The sequence below is a fragment of the Mycteria americana genome, chromosome 18 (genome assembly GCF_035582795.1).
Source record: "Mycteria americana isolate JAX WOST 10 ecotype Jacksonville Zoo and Gardens chromosome 18, USCA_MyAme_1.0, whole genome shotgun sequence".
In the NCBI taxonomy this organism is placed as follows: domain Eukaryota; kingdom Metazoa; phylum Chordata; class Aves; order Ciconiiformes; family Ciconiidae; genus Mycteria; species Mycteria americana.
The window spans coordinates 11437298-11459981 of record NC_134382.1 but is presented as its reverse complement, the minus strand read 5'-3'; the positions used below and the strand labels follow the sequence as shown (position 1 = coordinate 11459981).

The following is a 22684-nucleotide window of genomic DNA, read 5'->3' as shown; positions in this document are numbered from 1 at the left end:
AATGCATATCTGTGCTAGTGAGACAAGTCACTTCCAGGCCTCTTGATCAGTGAGAAATGCCACTACTACTGAGGCACAAGACAAGGAAGACACTGTATTTACACTCGGAGCCTAAGCGACAGCTGAATAAAGTCCGTGCGTTCACAGAAGAAATAAACTCTACTGGGCATGGGCAGGAACAATGAAGTAATCCAGAGCTGCACATACAGGCATTGTCATCGATTTTAAGCCATTAATCCACCCACCAGGGTGAGACTTCTTACCAGCAACACTTTACCCATAGTTTTTCCAGTGCTGTAGGACTTCAGCTATTGCTCCCATGCCATCTGGGACTACTCTGTTCCTCTCCATCATCCCCAGCAGCCAGTGCTCCCTCAAAAGATGGTACTTCCCCCTACTTTTCTTTGTCATGCCATTACTAGAGAAGAGGAGAAGGGGGGTGGCTCAGGCTGACTTTCTCCCCAAGTGGCAGTCTCTATACCAACAGCAATAAAACACTTGCTGCCTTTTTTTTTCAGGATTCTCTTCCCCAGAGCTTAGGGATGACGGGATTTTCACACTACCCAGGAATAGCTACTTCAGCAAACCAGGGAAGGTCTTAGAGATGCCATGTAGACTTGATATATTTTAGAGGTAGGGCAGAGCGCTAAAGATGTCACTTCTTGTGCTATTTAGTAATTTGTATAAAAACAGCCAGCTGCCTAAGGTCACTCTCTGCATCTCAGGTCAGAAATTAGCTGTGCTTTCCCATAGGTGCCAACACTATGAAGGATGTTGTGCTTTTGGATGTATGCAAAGAGCAACAGCCTAGGAGGACGTGCTGCACTGCTGCTCACCTGCACAGTGCTCCCCATTGCTCATGGAGACTCTCTCCTCCAAGGGTTACATGCTAAAGGAGCTATAAACAGAAAAAAAGCACCTCACGGGGCACTATGCAGTATCTGTGCTACAGTACTGTAAATATGGTAAAAATTCTGACCCCAGTTTTCTCTCATAAAAATTGCAAACTCAAGAAACAAAATATTCATCCAGAAATCACCAGGCTGATAGGCAGAATGATATAAAATGGCCTCTATTTGCTGCAAAATTAGATAAATAGGAACTGCCGCAAGCTACAAAACTGTGCAACACTAGGTCAGCAGAAGAGACCAGGATCTCCTTCACTTGGAAGCTTTGAAAAAGTCAGACATCTGTCATGTTTACCCCATCTCTGAATGGGGAGTGGCCTACATGGTCTTCTGAATTCCCCTTCCTAGTTCTCCTCTTTTTTATGAAGTGCCCTGCAAAACAAGTTTTGCAATCACCTGGCACGGAGCAGGCATGTGCTTCAAGCATCCCTAAACTCCCCAGGGAAGGTTTGGGCTACTGACCTCACCCTACACCGTACCAACTCAGAATATGCGACTGTGATCTAGAGGTGTTAGGATGCTGTCTGTCCTGCATGTGCGATGCTATGATAAAAGTGCTGTCACAACTCCGAGCCTGCATCGTAGCATCACCCTGGAAGGGCTGGGGACCAACAAGGGGGGGCGAGTAGATGAAACATGACTGCGTCCCACAGCTGGGGGCACAGGGAGAAGAAGGGGGAGGAACGGCGAGCTTAAAAAGGCACGCGTTCGTGTTGTAAGTACAGCAGGGTGACGGACAAAACAGATGCATGCAGATTTAAACCCAAACAAATACTGCACGGCACATCATCCTGTAATACTTACTGGAAGCAGTACTTTGTCACATCTGCACATCCACCTGCAAAGGGTGGGGGTCCCGGGCCCCTGTGTAGTACCTCTACCTGTTTCCAGGTAAATAAGCCGACAACATCTGGCACCAGAGGACCGACCTGGGAGTCTACAAAGGCATCAGCGGAGGCTCCAGCCAGCATCTGGTGCAGACCCTGCAGCGGGGGTGGACAGAGCAGGCTCCCCCACAGACCCGGCTGCCGTCTTTCGCGTTCTCGCAGCCAGCTGGAGCTCCTCCGTCCTACCGCAGCGCTGGCGGGAGTCTCAGCTGTGCCCTCGCCGCGCCTCTGCGACCGCGGTGCACGGGCTAGCGTGCGCTGGCATGTTTCGGAAGCGGGAGAGTCCTGCCGCCTGCAGCGGAAGACGACGCCGAGCGAAGTTCAGCGGCCGGGGGCATGGCGCTGCGCGCAACCGCCCGAGTGCTGGAGCCGAGGGGCAGCGCCGCAGGACCGCCGGGCGCCGGTCAGCAGCCGGCGCGGGGGCCTCCGGGCGGCACGGTCCAGCATTTGGGAGACGCGCGCGTCTGTCTGCGCGGAGCCGGCCCACACCTCTGCCGCCGCGGGCACACGGCAGCCGCGCCTCGCCCGCACCGGGGGCAACGCCGCCCCCGAGCTCCGGACGGCTCACGGACGGCTCGGTGGCTGCCGCCCGCCCTCCCAGCGCGCCGTGCGTCGGAGCCTGGGGACGAGCCCGTGACGAGAACCGCGCGAGCGGGAGCAGACGGCCAGCAACGGCCCCGGTGTCCCGGGCGGCGGGCCGGGCGAGGCGCTGCGAGCCGGCGGCCCCGGTTACCCGGAGCGCGCCCAAGGGCCCATCACCGCGCCCGACACGCTCTCGCACCCGGAGGCACCGCAGCCGCCGGCACGCGCCGCGGGGCGCCCGGGCCGCGGCACTTCGCCGGGCTCGGGGCGCCTGGAGCGGGGGCGGGGGGCAGCCCAGAGACCCCGCCGCCGCCGCCGCCGGGCGCTTCGGCTCAGGCCGCCTCGGCGGGGAGCGGGGGCGCTGGGTCCCGCCGCCGCCCTAAGCCCACGCCGGGGCCCCCCGGCGCCGCCATAGCGGGATACCAGCCCCGTCCGACGGCCTCCCCGCGCCGCGTTCAGCGGCGGCCTGGTGCGGCCGCGGGCGGCGGAAGGCGGCCGCCGCCTTCCATTGTCTGTGTCCGGGCGGGCGGGCGGCCCGGCCCCGCCCTGCCCCGCTCCCCGCCGCCCCGCTGCCGGCGGCCGCCGGGCCCCGCCCCGCCCGCCCCGGGCGGTGACGTCACCGGCCCCCATTGGCGGCTGCCGCCGTGTTTACAGCGCGCGCCGCGGCGGCGTCTCCCGCGCGCCCCGTGCTCGGCGGTCCCGGCCCCGCGCCGCCGGGCTCCCCCCTCCGCGGTCTGGAAGCGGGCAGCGAGCGAGCTGCGCACGCCCAGCTTCCTACCCGGCCTCCCGGCCTCCTCCCCCGCCGCTCCCGGCCGGGAGGGCGACTGCCGGTGCCGAGCGAGCGTCTCCGGAAAACGGGCGTTTACATGGCGTGCTCCGGCAAGCGAGAGCGATGGGGGCCGGGACGTGAAATACCTGCGTCACCTTCGAGCAGCCAGGCCCTTACGTGCAGTTCTCCTCACCTCGCTACACACAAAATAGTTACATTTTCACTAATTGCCCTAATAAGGCAAATCTGCAGAGCGGTAAAACGCGGCATAAAATTCCAGAGAATGTCTGTGCAGTTACTTGATCCAAAGGGGAACTGCAGACTCCAGTACAGACTCACTTGAGCAGTGGAGCGTGTTTAGTCACCAGCCTGAGGATGAACACAGACTGGCCAGAGGAATCGGATGTCTGACCGTGAAGCCAGGCTGGCTCAGAAGGCAACATCCAGAACAGAAAATGAAATACTCCTCACCTCAATTCTATCACATCATAGCCAAAATAGAAAAGGGTGGTCTGGGAAATGCAGTCAAAGGAACAGAAGACGAGCTTCCTGAAGTAACTGTAGCAGAGCAGCCTGTCCTTAACCATCAGGTGTGAAAGGAAAAATAAAAAAACCAAACACATCTCAACAGGACTGTAAACAAGACAAAGCCTCCACACTGATTAGGAGTCCGTAAAGAAGCGAGGAGGATGAATAGAAACATTTGAAGTGTACAGCGTAGTTCCTAGGAAGGAACAAGGTATCCACGTCCCGTGCCAATGCTCACGCGTCCCCGTGTGCTGCACTCACAGCCCCATAACACAGCATGAAACATTCATCCCTCTTCCGGAAGACAACCCAAAGATACCATCTTTTATGGTAAAATCCAAGGTGTAAAGTTAAACACAGTCACCTCTACACAGATGGAGAGAGGAGTGATAAAGAGTGCTACTGTTTATGGACACAGACTTTTTTCTACCAAACGTCTCTTGTGGCTGCGAAACAACATTTCTAAGGACCTCACCGATACTGAACATCTCCCCTACAAGACTGTGTTGTCTGCATCTCATCACATCTGCATGCTAGAAAGGGCATCTGGTCCCCATAAATGGACATCCTCTGTGGATTTTGGTGATGACCACCTACCATCTTGCACGCTTACCACCGCATTACAGAAATCACATACCTGTCAAACTGTGAAATGCCATAGGTAGCACGCACCCACTGTACTGTCACAGATAATTTGAACGCACGTGATCCCATCCACCTCCTGCGTGCCAAACCAAGAGTTTGGGTGCCACAGGTATGGCCATGTCACACTAACATGAATGAGCCATCAAACCCCCTCAGTCTTTTTTATGTTTTCCTGCTGGGAAAGATAGCCAAACCTTAAACTGAGAATCCAACAGTAGCCGAAAGGCTGCCTGTTACACTCTCTTGCGTCAGTACCATTTACATTCAGTACCAGTCACACCCTTGTCCGTCCCATACACGCTTGACTCATCAGTTCACATGTTGCCTGCCCATATTTTTAGGTTCTGTTTGGGCTCCCTATGGCAGCACCTACTGCCCTCCAACCTCTTTCCTGCAGATGCGGAAGTGTAACGCCAAGGAGCATTCACACCAGTCTCCCTGGAATTCCTGATCATGTCCCATGCCAAGGAAACATCATCTCTACAGACACTTTTTGAAAGCAGCTGGTGTCCACTGTCCATTTCTAAAAGATCTAACTAATCTGTGGCGTAAAATAAGGAAAACTCAGAATAAACCAAGGGTGGCTGTGTATAGTTCAGAAAAGGGTGCGCTATCCTTTATAGCGCAGCATAGACACTGAAAAAGGAAGAAGCCCTTCAGAGGATGGCCATGCAACATGCTGCCCCTTAAAACTCCTTCTCTGCACGTTCCTTCACTTGGCTTGATACAGTCCTATAAACAGGAGGCATGGAGGGACATGGTCTCACAACACTTTCCAGTTGTTTGCAGTACTGCTCCCTGATCTCAATGGCTCTGTGGTCAAAAAGGTGGGATTTTATCCTTGCCCCAAGCTCACTACTTCCATGAGTAGCAATTACTATAAACCGGGAAATTACTTAATGAAATGTTTTTTCTCTAGGAAACACAATTCCCATTGTTTCACTCAAAACGCCTTCCTGCTCATCGTATCTCTCCCAGACCCCGAGCCCTACAGGCACTGGTTAAACTGTTCCCTGAATAATCATAAGAATTACCTGCCTTTAAAAAAAAACTTAAACCAAAAGTTGCTGTAAGTGCTTATAAGAAGGAAGCACGATATGCTGTACCACTGCTGCTCTCTGCTAGTGCAGTAGCCAGGTGGAAGCAGATCCCACTGAGATGCCACACAGGCACATGCGTGGATCTCGTGGCATTCCTCTGTGACAGAAGGTACAGTAATGTCCCCCAGCGAGCAGCGTCTCTGCTCTGAGCCTGCACTGAGAGCTGCTCAGCATGCAAAGAAGTTTGTGCTCACTTTTTCCTGCTGGTCACCGTGGGACTCTGGTTTTGCACGCTCGGTTTCAGATGCTTCTTTGCTAACCCATCTTTGTTGAAATCTGGAAACTTCTGCAGAATTGCGATTCCAAGTGTGCCTGCTATCTTAGCGTTAGCTGAGAGCCATCCATACCTGAGAGCAGCAATTTTATGTACATATCTATTTTACTTATTGGCTTTGTTTACACCATATCCTTTCATGATTGAGCTACTACTGTCTGCCCTTTTATGTCTGGAGCTGTGCTACAGCCTGTGTAGCACAGCCTATTACTGCAAAGGCATACAACAACTACACAGTTCTCAAGAGGAGCTTGCAGAGAAATTGAAGCCACTATGCTGTGAGCTGGGCATGGTCAGGCAGCGAAAGACTTGCCTCCTTAAGAAAGAAACAGAGGCTAAAGGTTTTCAGGTATCTGCAGAACTGAACAAAGGTGGCAGATTAATTTTTGTCTTAATGTGACTGAAAATATACAGTTCACACCTAGGATGTCTTTGTCTTTATTTTAAAGAGATTTGTGGAAGACAATTGTTTATCTAAACTTACACAGGATGGAAATTGCTTATCCTTTTACTATGCTGTTCCTGGGGTATGGTTGACTGTTAACTCTGCCTCTCTTGCAGTGGTCATACTAGCTGGAATCATTAACTGTTTTAACAGCATAGTGCAAAGGAACTCAAGGTGTTCCATTGAGTTAATTAAAAAGAATTTTAAAATTCTAGTCAATATTTTGGGACTACAAATATTCCTTGAAATCCTTCCCTTAAGACTACGTAACAGGCAATAGGGCAAGGATTTGAAGCAGGGCAATTAAGGTAAACAGAGAAGACAGGGATTTGGTTATTTATTCTATTGATAGAATCAACTCACATTAGCTTATACCTTAGCTAGCTAAGCTAACATTTGTTCTCTAAGAATAAACAGGAAGATGGTGCTGGTCCTTTAAATAAGAACGTAATTTTCTCCCTTTGGAGCACTGTGCATCAAGGCAGAGGCTTCTGATAAGTCATGGTTAGTATAATTATTCAGTCTTTTTCCCTGAAGGGCCTCTGCAATGCAGCGGTCCTTTTACTTTTTTTTTTTCCCCTTCCTGTTAGCGATGCCCTAGTTTGTTCACTGCTGCAGTCCCCCTCCCTTCCACCATCACCACATCATAACAATCTCTAAATGAAAGCTCGCCCGCTAACCAGGAGCACCCAGACAAACTGCAGGAACACCAGAGACAGCGATCACAGCCACCTTCTGCAGCTCCTCCAAGTTCACCAGCGCTGAGGGAATTGTCAAACAAGGGTTTTAAAACCTATCTGCTTTGCATGCCACCCTGGAGAGACTGCTAACAGCTGAATATCAATCTCCATCACATCACTGTTGGCTGTACTTCACGTGCAACGTGCAGCCTCAGTAGCAGATGAAAAGCACCTGCAGGCTCTTCCAGAAGTCAAGCAAACTCAGTTTTGACACAGAACATAAGACTATGTGCACTTCCTCTTTAAGAGCTATTTCCATTTCTGTTTGCAAGTATGCCTCTACAGCCAAGCCACAAACCTCTCTCTACTCCTGCAATAACCAGTGATCTGTCTCCGTTCTGCTCTTGTCTACAAATGTCAGCAGCAGTGCCGCCCCGACTTCCTTGAAATGTCCCTCTTGTATGTGGCATGAGAAACACAGCAGCTACAGGTCAGAAAGCAGAGATAAACTAGATGTTTGTGTTCTGTCCTGTTACAGGGACAGGGAGACCCAGGGAAGGATGCATCAGTCTGCTGCTAATATTAATGGATAACCTTGAACAGCTGAAGATACAGGTACTGAGCCACTGAAATCCTGCCTGATGCTACTTTGAAGGAAATTCTATTTTCTTATTATTCCCCCTCCACAATCGTCTCCGAAAGCATCAGCTCAGACTGTGCACATATACACACACCGCTCTGCCAGAATCCAGCTAGAAATAATGGCTCCTCCTCACCTGCCCTTGGCACTCCTGTTTTACCGATGAACTGCGGATGCTCTAATCAGCAGTGCCAGGGTGCTCAGATTTGACCCACATGACTAGTCCCTAGGCTCACAGCTGCTAATGGTGTGAAGAAAGCTACTAATGAATGCTTTAATGAAGAAAGCTTTTCCTGTCAGGGCTTCCCAGACAGAACGAGGGAGCCCACCAAAACCCTTTCAAACACCACCTGCCTACACTGACATAGCTGGCCTGAATTAAGCTCAAAACTGTTCAATATTTCTCCAGCTAAAGTAAACCAGCTCTAAGTATTTGCCATGTCCATCAAAGATATAAAGTAATAATAATGACACAGTAACACATGCTTCAAATCTTTGTAATGATAGCAGTATTTTAAAGGCATTAAACTGGTATCAACAGTAGTATCCACGGCAGATTTCCGAAAGCATGTGTTGTAGTACGGTTACCATGTTTGCAGCTGACAGACAAAATAGGATGAGGTTAATTGACTGAGGAACAAACTGCATCACTATTTTAGCTCATTATTTCTCTTGCCTTCAGTATGGCCTTGTGCAAACAACTACTCCATGACTTTTGTGTACGCTTTGCAACATTAATATTAGTTTCTCAGCTATGAAATCTCTGAAGACTAAGGATCCGACCTTACCATACATTTGTCTCCTGTATTTAGCAGAGAAAATAGACACTTAGCAAATGGGTCACCAAGCAGGAGTGTTGGGACTTCGCTAAGATTGCACAAAATGCAGTGCCCCAGCAGCTGACTCCGATGAAGAAAGATGAAAGCAGTATTACTGGTTCTTTCCCAGCATGTCATACAAACCAGCTCATTCCCTGCATCTCCTTGGTCTGAGTTGGAAGCTACATCTCTCTAGCAGTCACACTCAGGAAGGGAAGTGAATGTTTCAGGCTCTTAAGTTCCCCTGCTATCCTCCTCATCTTGCTCCTTTATAAAACGCATTTTGGGAGCACAGGGTTACCAGGTAAACCTGAACCTAAAACTTGCATGCACAGAGTTGCCATACAAATCCAGAGCCCATGTTCCCATTCCTCGGTGCAACATTTAGGTACCAGAGATCCGTTCTGATCAGTCATGCATTCTTCTGCCAACTGCTTGTCTAAGAGCTAACACTATTAGGGTGTCCATCTCATCCCTGGCAAGGCAGAAGGGATGCTCTTACGAGTGCTGACTGAGGCTGTTATGTGCCAGAGCATGCCTGGTTTGCCATTAGCACAGACTGCTCTGGCACGGAGACTCTGAAGTGTCTGGACATAATCTGTATCTGCCCATTTGGTAACTCCTAGGTAGCGAGGTGGGATGTGGACACCATAGCAGTGGCTGGCTAAAGTCCCTTCATTCCCTAAATTGTCTCACCATCTTCCCACTTTCTGCTTATGTAAATACACATTTTTCTAGACAAGCTCACGTTTCAGAGTTCTCAGGGAAGACAACTACAGGGTAGATACTCCTCTCCTGCTAGGGACTTGGTAGGCCCTGTTTTGGGGAAACAATCAGCTTTCTATTCAAAGAAAATGCCCCTTTGTCTCCTTCCCATCAAATGCAGCCACATTTTGTTCACATCAAAAGAACTAATAAGAAATTTCAGCACGAGGTCTTTGATAAACTGTGCAACAGGCCTTCCCACAGCACAAACTTGCCCCTCTACATCCCTCCCCCACGCCAGGAATTGCTCCTTTCATTCACAGTCCTACCATTCAGTGAGCTATATTAAAGAATATCGCATGCTTCTTACCGTCCAAGGACAGCCAGTCATGCTGGGAGGAAGGCAGGGTTGGCAGAGCTCTGGCTTTATATTCAAACACCACAGAATTGGAGATGATCTGATTGTTGAAGGCAACTTGCAAAGTCACAAGCCCAGTGTCATGAGCTAAAAGGAAAGAGCATGTGGTAAGACAGAGACCTCCCTGCAGAAATGCACGGCTAGGTATTATCCTATTGATCTCCCCATGTGCTAAGCAGCAGGCTGAGAGCAGAGAGAAGCGGGGGCATTTAACAATATTTTTGTTAGACAACTGAAGAGTCCAACTGAAGAGTCCAAAATGCCAATCTGTATTTTCAAACATGAAGGTTGTAAGCTTAAGAGTCATCTAATGGGTTGTTTTGGCAGGAAGCTATATCACATGTGTTCCTAAAGATTAACCAGCCTCACCGCATTTCCAGTGGGAAGCTGGGGCCTAACAATGAAGCTAAGTTATTCTGCATACACTTCAAGTCATATACTGAGGACCAGCACTACTGAAAATCTCTGCAGGGAGGTTGCAGGTGTTCTCATCCTGTAAGTACCAAGGACAAAGCGCAGAATATAGGCAAATTAAGAGCCAGCAGAGCAGTGAGTGCACACCTAAATAACAGTTGCTCTTTAATCTGCTATTTCAAAACTAAAGAACTGCTTAGAATTATTTTAAATTATTTCAAATAATTCTTTTAAAGCTAATTCAGAGCTTCTAAATAATATTTGTTGTGATCTGTTGTGAGGTATCAAGATCCTAAATTACCGTTCTCACACTAAATAGGTCAAAGAGAAAGGAAAAGCTTCTCAGTGTTTATGCACCACCTTTCACAACGGGTCCATGAGTTTAGTAAAGACATATATATGACGCTATTAGGCTAAGAACTTGCTCTGAAACCACCAGCTTTAGGAGAGAGGTGTTCCTTACCTGGGCAGTAGCAGCGCAGTACCCCTGGCTGAATTAAAGATGCAGGCACTGAGATCTGATCAAACAGACAGCTGTAATTATTGCTGGCTTCCTGCCATGGACCAGTAATTAGGACTTTTACTCCTCCCTGTGAGGAAAAGAGGAAAACAAACCATCACAGAAGCAGCCATCCCCAGAGAGGACCACGCACTGAAATAGCTGAATGGCAAACAGCATCATGAGGGCTAACAGTAGTGCCAAGCTAACACAGATCCTTAGCACCAGTCAACACCGATGCCCCAGTCTCCCACCACTGTGGGAGAAATGCAAATAGTATTCTATAGTAGATTATCTTTGTTTCTCTTCCACTTGCTCTGTTCCCCACTCTGGCCCATACACCCAAGTCCCGCGCTTTGCCAGTGTGACCCTCGCTGCAGACTGCCTTTCTTTTGGTCACTTGCCAGCTCCGAGACCAGTAATGGCAAACCTTATCAACGCTGCAAGCCAGATATCCCTCCCACCAGGTAACTTCTGGCTGCGCCATCCCCACCATCTCCTCCTCGCTGCTGCCTGCGCAGGCTCCAGGCTCGTCTCACTGCTATTGAGAAGTGCCACAGGTCAGTCACAGCAAGTGTGCTGCACGTTTGCCATCACCGCCCTCACCCTGTTGACATGGATGGAAGACTGTGTATAGGACGCAAAAGGCGACACATTGCCTCCAAAGTCACAACTGGAAGCACAAGAGGAGCTGGACCATGAATCTGACAGACCGTGATGTAGAAAGTTCTCTGCTAAAAAGAGCAATCACACACCTTGCGCTTTTCTGGGTACTGGGAACTTGGGTTAAAGAAGGAAGCGTGATGACAGCGGGGCGACACAGAACGGGGCTGTACTTGCAGAGAGGTCCTTCGACCGCAGCTCTGGCACCCTGGGCCAAGCCTGTCCCAGACCTTTCCCCTTGCTTCCCCTGCCAAGGCTCTGTCAGGCTCATGTGCTGAAGATGAGAATGACCCAGGGGAAGTCCTTAGCGTCCGTCTCTCCCGCTGGCACAGAAACGCACCAGCGGCATCCACCCTCGGACCTGCAGGAGCAGGACCGGGTCCCCGCGCCTTCTCCCGCGACAGCAGAGGCCCGGCTGGGAGCAGGGGCACCCGGGGCCACCCCAGCGGCGGCCAGGCCTCGGCAGCTGACAGCGGCTGCCCTCAGGCGAGGCCGGGAGAGGGGCCTTCTCCCTGCCGGGCACCGCAGCCGCTGGACTGCCGGCCGCCGGCAGCGGGGCCACCCGGCCGGTGCCGCGGAAGGCCTCCTCCCCTCCCCTTCCCCGCGGCCGTGCTGCCCTCGGGCGGCCGCCGGCGGGAGCACGGCCCGGCTCGCCCGCGGGAGGCGGCCCCAGCGCGGCCCGCAGCCTGGCAGCGCCCGCGGCGCCGGGACCGCGCTCCCGCGTGCCGGGCGACCGCGGGAAGGGCGCGTGCCGCCCGCCAGCCCCGCGCCAGGCCAGCAGCGCGGGGCCCCGGGAGCCCCCCCGCCCGCGGCGAAACGCGCTCGGCGGCGGGCGCGCGCCTTCCGAGGGCTTGTCTGATCCCGCTGGGGCTCGCGACGCGAGCAGCACGCGCCGTTTGGCAAACAGAGGGAACGGTAGCGGGGGCGTTGCTCCGGGCTGCTTGCAAATCAGAACCCGAAGCTCCAGGTGCGAATGCAGCAACCAGAAAGCAATCCTGCACCCGTGTTGGTTTTGAAAAACATTCTGGCGAGTCTACGCAGATGGGTTCGGCTGTGTGGTCTGCAGAAAACAGACATAAAACAAGCTCTGCCAGCAGGAGCCGAACAATTCAGTAGTGTAGCAACAGATAACAAAAAAACACGTTTCCAGAAAGACTTGCACTAGAAAGGCTGGAGGTTTGCTGTTAGGGTTTTTTCTGTTGATTTTTGGGACCTTCTACAAACAAGAGTCGGGCTGACTGTCCGGGCAGCAGCAGTGCCTGTAGCCCAACGCAGCCCAATGCCCCTGTGCTTCTTGCAAACAAAGCCTAACTGGGTTCAGTTGCTAACAGGCCATCATTGCATCATCGCTCCACATTAACCACTCAGTTAGATAACACTAGTAGTGACCATCACAGTGCTGACACTTCAGCTTGTATTATACTCCAGAGAAGCAGAAGACTGGCATTTAGACCCAGTTTTCCACCAAAACCAAGAGACAGTCAACTCCAGCTGGTGGTGAGTGGTAGGTGATCAGCGACCACCCTGTCTCTTAGAGAGGACTCGATCTGGCAGCTGGCAGAGGTGAGGCCCCTGGGATTCTCCTGCCCTACACAGTTCCAGACCTCCCTGTCAGCTGCAGCCCAGGCAAATGGTGGGTGAAGCTGTAACGAGGGGTGGGATGCCTTCAGCTGCCCACCGTGCCTCAGCCTGCACCGCTACCTCGCTGGCCGTGACAGACTTGTCTGGAGAGAGCAACGAAATGGAGGGCAGAAACTCCTGAAGGAGGCTTTTCATCAGTGCCCATCGGCCATTCCTGCATGCCGGCAACCTCAATTTCTTTCCATCTGCAGAGTGAACGCCCATGTTTTCATGCCAAGTCCCACATTGCAGAGTATGTGAACTCTTAAAGCCACTGAATACCAACTCATCACCGGCTCCCGTAACACCCTGGTCCTGGAGCTGTCACAGGATCATTCAGCTGAAGGTTAAGCCACCTCATCTGCTTATTATTGCATATTTCTGCTGCCTCATCCACTAGCAAACTCACCATCCAGCGGTGTCAGATGTACGCTTACTGGAGGTGGTATTACAGAACTGAAAATCAGATAGCGCAAGTCAATGGGAACAGAGATATTATACACCTCTGTAAGATAACAGATACAACAGTGCTCCAAGGCTGGGCTTACAAAAACACAAAGGACCATTTTTTTAATTCAAAACAACCTGCCTCTCCATTACTGGCTCAAAACAGCCTCTTGCCTCCAGCACTCCTTCACATCAGAAAAGTCTGTGCTGCTGACATTTTTAACTTGTGGTGCATGAGACTGATTTTGGGTAGTCTGTGGGATGGAGGTAAATGCTGAACACATTAAGGCAATGCAGGTCAGGAATTATTCTACTGAGAACATCAGAGACAGATTTAAGGATGAGCTCCAGTTTGCAAACTATTGCTCTAGCGTGGCTAGGCAGCACGTGGGAAATACTTCACTTTTCGATGAAACAAAACGTTTCTGTTTGGATGCTTCCTAAGTGAAGAAAGGGCCCTGTCAGGGTAATGAAGCGCTTAATTAAAAGTACACTCAGACATGCAAATGGCCTTGGATACTCTGGCTCCTAAGAGAAATATTTTAAAGGCCTTGTCAAAGCTTTAACAAAACAGTTCTTGGGAGCCCTTATTGACAAAGCAATGAAAGATAAAGCAGTAAAAGTTAATGAGTAAAAGCCCTAGACGTACCTCAGGGTAAGACCATTCCGGTGAATAATCTGTCACCATGAACAAGCGCCCACTCTGCTGTAGCAACCCCAAAGTGCCTTGTGCCGCAGCTGCTGAGACCACCTCAGCCACATGCATGTACGCCATCGTGCTGGCTCCGTTCTCTGTGCTGCTGAGCTGCATGCTGGCTTGCTGAGGACTGCAGCAAGGAATGCACATTTCAGCCTGGCTGTAGGTTGCTCTGTTACTGTCTTCAGGCTGAGACAGTCCGGCACTGTCACCTGACACCAGCTGGTGTCCATAGAGAGCATTGCTCCCACCTTCTACCGATATGAAATCGTTAATTAGATCAGAAAACTGGTTGCTAAAGGAGATGTCAAAGTGGTCCAAGTTAAGCTCCATGTTGGAGGAGTTATTTAAGCTGGGATGGGCCACGGGATAGAGTCCTTGTACCATGTTTCCTTGGAGAATAGGGAGATTGTTCCCATTCCTGATACCCCCGTTGGCCTCAGGCTGCAAGTAGTGTTCTGTGCTGCAGGCTTGAAGATCCCCTGATTTAAGTAGATTTTCGTTCCCTTCTGCCTGCTGGGAGGTCTCCATGGGAACTTCAGCTTCTGCAGTCATAGCCTGGAAGTTTGCTTGGAACTGCATGAGCTGGAGAGAAGAGGTGGACTCTATTCTGGTCTCCACTGTGCCGTTACAGTTGGAAGTGGTTTGGGACGAGGACTCTGTTTTCACACTGGGGATTCCTAATGTATTCACAAATGAGCCACTTGTGTCATTCAAATTGTTGTGAGTGTTTTGCTCAAGGGGAAGAGGTTTGCTGGCATCCTGCAGAAAGAAGCTGGGGGAAGGGGTCTGATGAACGTGAGGGCTCTGGACGGTCTGATTGAAGCTGGAAGAATAGTCCTTATTGGAGTCAATGGCACTGAAGTCCATCTGCTCCAGGGTGGTACTTGGGCTCAGACCTCCTCCAGACGGAAGCAAACCTGAACCAGTAGTGAGGGTCAGAGTGTTAGATGCAGAAGTGGAGGAAAATGCTTCTTTGGACATCTGTTGTTCGAAAGATGTGTCCTCAGTTTTTATTTCTTTTGTGAGGGCTGTACTGAAGTTGAAGCTCCGTTCTGTTGTGGGTGACTGCCTTATGTTGGTACTGATGCTGTCACTTTTCATACCTCCTCCACCATAAGTCTGCCCTTGCTTGGGATTGTTAAGAAAACAGTCTGGGTCAAAATTCATGGTGGTTTCTGGAATTTTTCTATTTCCATCTAAAGTTGTGGAGAGCACAAGTTCCTCAGAGACAGTGCTGGGTAGCATCGACAAGCTCTCTGAACTGCCGGTTGTTGGAAAAGCAAATTTGTGTCCATCTGAACTCACAGCAAGTACCAGTCCTTGTGCAGCTGCATCTGAAGACAGAAGGTGTTGATTCGGGCCGGAGGTGGGTGACATGGTATACACAGCTTCACTGGTGACTTCTGACATAAATACAGTGGCACTTTGTGACAAGCTTCCCATAACCGATGCTACAGCCATACTGGACACGCCAGTGACGGCCGGGCTATCCGCCATATCCGGGTCGCTATTTAATCCACTGCTGATGGACACAGGAGAATTCTGGGTCGTGTCAGGGACCTCCACCTGGTTGGTGGAAGAAACCTCAGTGCTGTTTTGATGGAGCAACACCGGTTTTGCCACTTTGCCGTTCCTCTTCTCTCGGCTGGAGGCCTTGCCATGACTGTGCTCGTTCTTGCCTTCAGAGACATCGTTATTTTGTACCTCTGAATGAGCGCTGTACCCACCTGTCCTTGGTTCGACCTTTGGTGATATGATGCGATGTTTGGCACTGTTACACTTGTGATGCACGCTGCTTCCTGCCCCTGTGCCAGAAAACAACAACATTTGCCATTCAGTAGATACAAAACTAAGATGAGGCTAGTTGCATTATCTTATGGCTGTAGCAAAGGAGAGCTGTGCTTATGCACGCATGTGCGAGAGAGAGCAAGCACACGTACAAGACAGCAAGAGAGGCCTTGGAAATAAAAATAATTTCTTGCCAGTGCCAGATTTATAGCTCCCTTTCCATCTGATGCATAGATCCATTGCGTGCAATGACAGCAACCTCAAAAAAGGTGTGTGCGCACCTTTCCCCTCACCCCACATAGCACCTACCTCCTTCCTCCCTGCCCCATCAGACAGCACTTTAGGAGGAGAGGAATCCGCATCTATGACAAGTTTTGGAGGCATTTAAACACGCCCGATCTCAGTGTAAAGTCTGCAAAGTGAGGGCTGTTGCTACCAGCTGTGGCAGACGGTTTCTGCCTCACAGGCCCTGCTTCATCTGCACCACAGACAAGACCTCAGCCCCCTGTGACGCAGATGCTCGGCTCTTCACGCTATCTGATATCAGGTGGTTTGACAACTGCTCTCGTGGGTTGGATGCTGACTGGTAATCTGGAGGTGACAGATGCTATACCATGCTCCTGTCCCTGGCATCACCCTGCCGCCTAGATTGCAACCCTTATCTTCTTCTCATCTTGTGTCTATTACAGCTGCCAATCAAATTATTAAAGAAGTAGTACACTAGCCAGCACAAAGAAAGCTTTCCCTCCCATACGGACAGTGATGCATTTCTCTTGTTCTAAGCCGTTCGTATGCTGACAGATAAACATTTTGTACTTTGAGAGGTTGCACGCAGAGCACACGATTAGTATCGGAGCAGCTGAAGAATGCTCAAGCAGAGGTCGTTGGAAGACAGCCCTCCACAGAGTTCAGCCAGCTGGTGCCTTTACTGGCCCGACAGAAAGGAGCATCACCCGAGTTCCTGGGAGCTTGCAAATCAGGTAAGATAAAGTAAACAATTCTGTCTGCAAAGGCATCTTAGCGACAAACTCTGGTGCAGGGACTGCTTTTGTTATTTAAAGAAGAACAACCCATGACTTTTTGATGTTTCTTTCCTTAATTGATTCATTTTCCCTAGAATGAGGTAAGAACATTAATTATGGTACTGTGTAATGACTAAAGGGGGAAAGAAACCTCCTCCTTATAGCTAATGGCTACAATTATAAATGCCATCTTCTGGGTAACATAAGGCATCCGTGTAGCCGCTGCAATTTGCTAAATCTTTTGTTCCTTGCCCTTGAAGGGGAACTTCTCTATTATATGCTCAGGATTTGAATCAGGTCACTTAAAGTAGTTCAGGACAGTGCTTTTGAGACTAAATGCAGTATTAAATATCTCTATTCTCCTAGGTATAGGGATGAACAGGAACAAGGGAGAGGCTTTCACGCTGCTGTCTTTGCAGAAGACAGTAAGGAATTGGGAATGTATGTGTCAATGTGCAAGCCCTTACAAAACAAAGCCCTACTGTTATGTTAAAAAGCATACAGCAGACTTAGCACAAGACAAAACATCAAAGGGAAGAATAAAAGGATTCATGTTCAGATCTGCAAGCCTGGATCAAATGCTGAGCCTTAAGGGTTGAATTTTAATCCAAACTCAGGTATTTCAGCGGTCATCATTCTTACTTAAATCTTGATTGTATAATGCAACTGCCCAAAAAAAGAAGGAAAAATAAACCCTTTGAAGTACTGACAGCTTTCCTTTATAAATTTTGCTGAAGACTAATTAACGTGTCATATATTTTACTTGACCAAAATACTAGGAAGGGGTGGCTATAAAGCAGATGAGTTAGAAAAGTGAATCACTCGGCTTCCCACTCTCTATATAAAATGCTAATACTAAGGATGCCGTTTCTTGCAGTCGTAGTCTCACTCAAAACAAAGCCATCTTCTTTAACAGGAAAGAAATCTCCTGTATTTTCATGATACCTAAATAAAACCTGTCTTATCCCAGTGATACCTTGTAATTAACCACCTGAGCGCATTTTCTTCAGGAAAGTGGGCTGCAGAGCAAGGAGTTCAGAGGCTGAAGATGGAAGAACATCAAATTTTGAGGCTTCGGTAACAAAATTTGAGCATGTAGAAGAGAATATGCCTTTTTGAGCAGGTCACATATGGAGAGCATTTATTAAAACTTGCACATTACAAAGCGTTGACTTTTTTTTCAGAACTTCCAGCTGCATCTTTTTATGCTCAAGACTTCTTCTGTCACCTCCGAGTTCATTGCGTCTCAACGTTTCATGATACAGTATTTTCAGCACTTCAGTACTACAAACCCTGCTCCAAGTCTGGATTAAGCTGTGATCATTTTGTGCCCTCCCAAGGTACTCACCCAAGGTACCAGTGCAGAGACAGTTGTGTGTCCGAGGCTGCGGTTTGGTCTGGTGACTATCAAGGATCTGCTGCACAAGCTGTTCCACTGAGAACCCTGAACTGCTGTTTCCATTGCTGCATGTCCACTTAATGCCATGAACTGCAAAGAGAATGGTAAAACTTCCCATCAGACACTTCAAAAAACATGCCAGAAACCATCAAAAGCCACTCCAAAAGAACAGCAGAAACCCATTCCTGCTGCTTTTTGTCAGATCTGAAGGAAAGCTATAAAAAGCAACAGTAACGGTTATTGTTTTGCTATTCTCTGCTCCCCGATATCCACAGGCTTCCAAATGCAATTCCTGGATTAGATACATACAGAGGAAAAAAACCTCAGTAGAATATCTTTCTCTATTTCAGTTTGCTGTTAATGGTGGCTCTCTAAGCAAGCTGAAAAATTAAGGTCTATCTGAACAGTGCGTGTAACCTTCATTAAAAACCTGAAAGCAACAAAATACTTGTGTTTTATTGAAGTAAAACAGTACAATTCCAAGGAGCATTTTAGAATCTTTTTCTGTCTAATATGAAAACAACGTTAGTTAGTTTTATAAGAAAATCAGCAGCCAAAAATATGCCAGTATAATAGCAAATACAAACCTTTTGCCAGGTCTTCATTGTCAGATCCTGGTCGGCAGCAGTAAAGACTGACTCATTTTTTTTAGGAGTCACTAACAGACACTGTATGAGTTCCTCCTCAGACCTGGACAACTTTTTAGTAATTTGGGAAAACGGACAGGAGGGTGACGTTGCAGAACACGTTGCAAACTGAAGGTCTCTGTTCTTGGGGACTCTCTTGGCCTGCTAGCTATTTAAAAAAGAATGCTAAACTGCATGCACATAAATTACTTGAATAAAGGCTCCCTCTCAGAATTTTGTAGATGCAGAATTTCATATAACAGTGATATTCTCAACCTGACTTACAATAGAAATAGCATTCGATAAAATATTTTCTCCATAATAACTGACTCACAGCATCTTCCACCTCCTTTAATGTCTCTCTAAGCAATTTGTATGTGCATATTATTTATTTATTCTTTGTGTGCACTAGAGCTCACTTGCAGATTTTGGAAAGTGCTGGTTGGTGGCAACATCATTTCCAAGATGTCCCGGTGCCTGGCAGCTCAGGCCTGAAGAGCTGCTTCTTTTCAGGAGCGTCTTTGTTGTACTCTAGCAAAGCACGTTCCTTGCACGTTGTATTCTAAACTCCTTAACCAGAATATACCAAATCAAAATTAAAAGTCCCACGGGCTTCAGCTTTGTAGGATTAAGCTGCAAATACACAGATCCCTGTGTGGTGAAGGTCCTCAGTGTGAGGTTGTGAAACGCTGGCAACAGCACGTTGGGCAGATAATCACTATACAGCCAGAAGTATCTGCAGACTCTGGAGCAACAAGCTGTAAGCTGCTTCATGCAAGAAGATCCGAAGCAAATGAGGGCACGTTTATGATGCTAATGACCATTGTCAAAGAGGCAGGATACCGCGTGAATCTCCTGTTCTCCTCTTTGATGCTGCTTATTTGGTATGTCATAAGCAGCCGGTGGAACAGAGTTCCTGGATCTGCTCTGTGAAGCAGTTTTATTGCTTTTTTTAATCACCTGTTGCTGTGTCGCCTCATCACCCACTGATGTTACTTTGCCTAACGGCATCTCATCTTGGTCTAGTTTTATATTACAGAATTCGTATTTTTATTGGCTGGGCCAGATAACTTGCAGAGAAATATTGTAAATAAGGTTTACAAGTATTCTTCCTCATATCACTATTTAAAGTGCTGCAGTTAGTTTAGTAATGAGTCCCTCTATGCTTGCTTGACAACCACATTTATTGTTATCGTACCCAACAGATTTTGCTTTCTAGTACGTTCACAATTTTGAATTTCCTTTTAACACTCAGTATCTGTCATTATGTCTAAGTGTAAGTTTATATATGCTTACCACTTCAGTACCTCCACTCACGTTCATTTTATTATTCTAGGTACACTTTTCTGGCACATGTGATGTCATGCCTAATAAGTGATGTTCAAATAGCAGTTTTGCAGAAAACCAGACTGACAGAGAGATTAAAATGCAGTAACATATTTGGAATACTTTCGTCTATACTATATAAAGCTACCGAACTGTAATTATTACTGAGAAACTTTGCATTAAGTTATTTCCGGTTACTTCAGAAATGCTTTGTTAAAGAAGCGAGCTCACTTTCTCTACCTAGTGTTGCTAGGTATAGAAAGTCTATTTTACGGCAGTATGTCAGAGTTTGCTCCTTACTGCTGCTAAATCCCGTGATGAGCTGCATATTACAGGGGGCAAGACTACTAAGTGAATCATCTTCATGGTTTGTGTATTCATGACAATGGATCTTAAGTCCGAATCCAGCTGTGAGCTGGAAGCTAAGAAATAACAGACAGCTTTATAGCTGGATACTTATAGTACCATGCCTATTATTTTCAGGTCCTTCCAGTATAACAAAGTCCCATCGTGGATCTGTTGCTGCTGAGGAAAGGTCCTTCTCTAGCCTTGCTCCAGCTGATCCTAAAGGACTCCGGCTCCAGCTTCTGTCCACGTGGTGTGACTTTTTTTAGTGCTTATGCTCCCCATATGTTATGAAGGTTATAAAATAAAAAGCCAGTGAAGGGTGACAGATTGTAAAAAAAGAATGTCTGGATGCTTAATGCAAATTATCCACTATCTTGGCACATCCAATATGCAGATTTTCTCCCTCCCCCTTTTAAAGAAAAACTCCTGTGAGCTGGTGAGTTGTTAGTACTGAATACGAAATACTATCAAGATGGCTTTTAACATGTCACGCTTGGCTTCCTGACACATAATGAATCAGCAGGAAAGGAGATTTCTATAGGGAAGAAAGTGCATTATGAAAGGAAGGTTAATAAAAAGCATACACACACACTCTTCCTGTTTCTTAGTGATTCAAAAAGTGAAACCACTGTAGAACTATGTTTGATTAAATATAGTCATAATGTAGGAACACAGAGAACAAAAAGGAAAAAAAAAATCGACAGAAGCTTAACAGAAATTCTGGGAAGTATTTTAATCTGGATTTCTGTTCAGACTCCTCCTGTATTTCCTTATAATTTAAAATGAAAGCTGTGAACTGCTCCAACACTTTCCTTTCCAGTGATACCACAAATGGGTCTAAAAGCTGCTGCATTACAGCAGCAACATATTCCTTGCCACACACCCTCTGCACAGCGCTTGTAGCATTGAGGCAGCGGAGCTGAGAATTACTGGTCTTTCACTGGGTGCTTGAAGAAGAGAAGTGAGGCTGGAGGACGGTCCACAATTCAGAGTGCTAATGCTACTCCTAGCAGAAATGCCTCCAACCTCTTTTTGTGAGCACGGGCTCACAGCTTTCTTCTCTTTCTTCCCTTTTGAAGAAAAGACAATAAATACGAGCTTCCGATATTGGCCGAGCGGCTCCCCATTCATTAGCGCTGTCAGGATTTTGTCTGACCATCATGAGTAAAGGAATGAAAAATTATCTAGATTACCAGCAAAAAGGCAGCTCAGAAGCCAAAGGAAACTTGCACACAGGAAAATATGATTGTTCAACATGATTACAACACCGTGGCTATTTTTGCCTTCTTCCGCTGCTGGTGGTACTCAGTCCTCCACAATTACCAGGTCTGCAGTCCTCCAGTCTTGCAGATGTCTTCCTCCTCCCCATCACCTCAAGCCTACCTTGCTGTCTCACATTCACTCTAGACCGAACACCATCAATGGCTAAAACCCTGACCATTTTCCTCCACCCTAAGCAAATCTTGTCCCTAAAATACCTTCCCACATTTACATCTGATCATTTCACCCTTTCTGAATGGTCTTAGATGTTCCTCTTTGCCACTTCGTCCATTTTACACTTCCCGTTTCTGTTCCAAAGCTCTTGCTCTTCTGTATCCCATACGTACAACACGACTTACACATATATGTATATGTACACTACATAACGAAGCCATTCCCTATACCCTACGTGCTGTTCCTTTGCCCCATTTTGACAGGTAAGGGCCCATCTTTTGTTTTTTGAGTAACAACGATGACATCTCCCACATGAAACAGGTAAGTTGGATAGCCTGACAGAGCGGGAATATTTGGAATAATCAAGGGCAGGTTTCTGTTTGCCTCTCTCTTGATGTAGGTTGCATGGCCCGCTGCAAACCCTCGTGTCAGAGTCCTGCCCTTGTCCGCTCCTGACCAACACAAAACGCTTTAAAAATCCTACAAGCGCTGACTGTAGCGTGAGCCGGTCCTTTGTCCTACTGCCCTGCTGATGGGAACGAAAGCCCGCCTTGCTTCCCACATCCCGCTCCACCGACTGTTGACACCGTGAGGCTGTTTCCATGGCAATGGTCAATTGGAAATGGCAGCCTTGTCCCTTCAATCTTCGCTGCGTTGGTGTTGACAGAAGTAAAGGCTTTGCTCTGATTTCTCAGTTCGGCTGGAGGAGATTTTCGTTAGATTTATGCTTTCGTATCCAGACGCCCACACACAATTCAGCTTTGATTTTCCAGCCCTCCACTTCCACTCATTATTGGTTACGATGGAAAGATTTCCTGACCCTCACTGCTAAAGACGCAGGCGGGGAAGATCACCTTGCACGTTCGCCGTTTCTTCATGACACTTCCTGAATTTTAATGTCTTTGTAAGGACTCCCACAGACGTTTCACTCTTAGCCATTCTTTAAAGAGAAGTCTTTCTTCCAAAATGAGACCTTTCCTTGCAGGTTTGCTCAGATGC

General features: G+C 48.2%; 1 protein-coding gene across 8 annotated transcripts in view; it reads right to left on the bottom strand.

The window, feature by feature from the left end:
* CAMTA1 (calmodulin binding transcription activator 1) overlaps positions 1-22684 on the bottom strand; it is a 330409-nt gene that overhangs the window by 35837 nt on the left and 271888 nt on the right. For 6 of the 8 annotated variants that reach the window (XM_075520680.1, XM_075520673.1, XM_075520674.1 and 3 more), the window contains 4 exons: positions 17901-18041; positions 13692-15547; positions 10277-10403; positions 9352-9486 (listed from right to left, as the gene is read on the bottom strand). In XM_075520680.1, the coding sequence (XP_075376795.1) occupies positions 9352-9486; positions 10277-10403; positions 13692-15547; positions 17901-18041 (2259 nt within the window). Of the gene's footprint in view, positions 1-1712; positions 2931-9351; positions 9487-10276; positions 10404-10918; positions 11053-13691; positions 15548-17900; positions 18042-22684 lie in introns of those variants that run through there. The other 2 variants (XM_075520679.1, XM_075520678.1) reach the window with 2 other exon arrangements.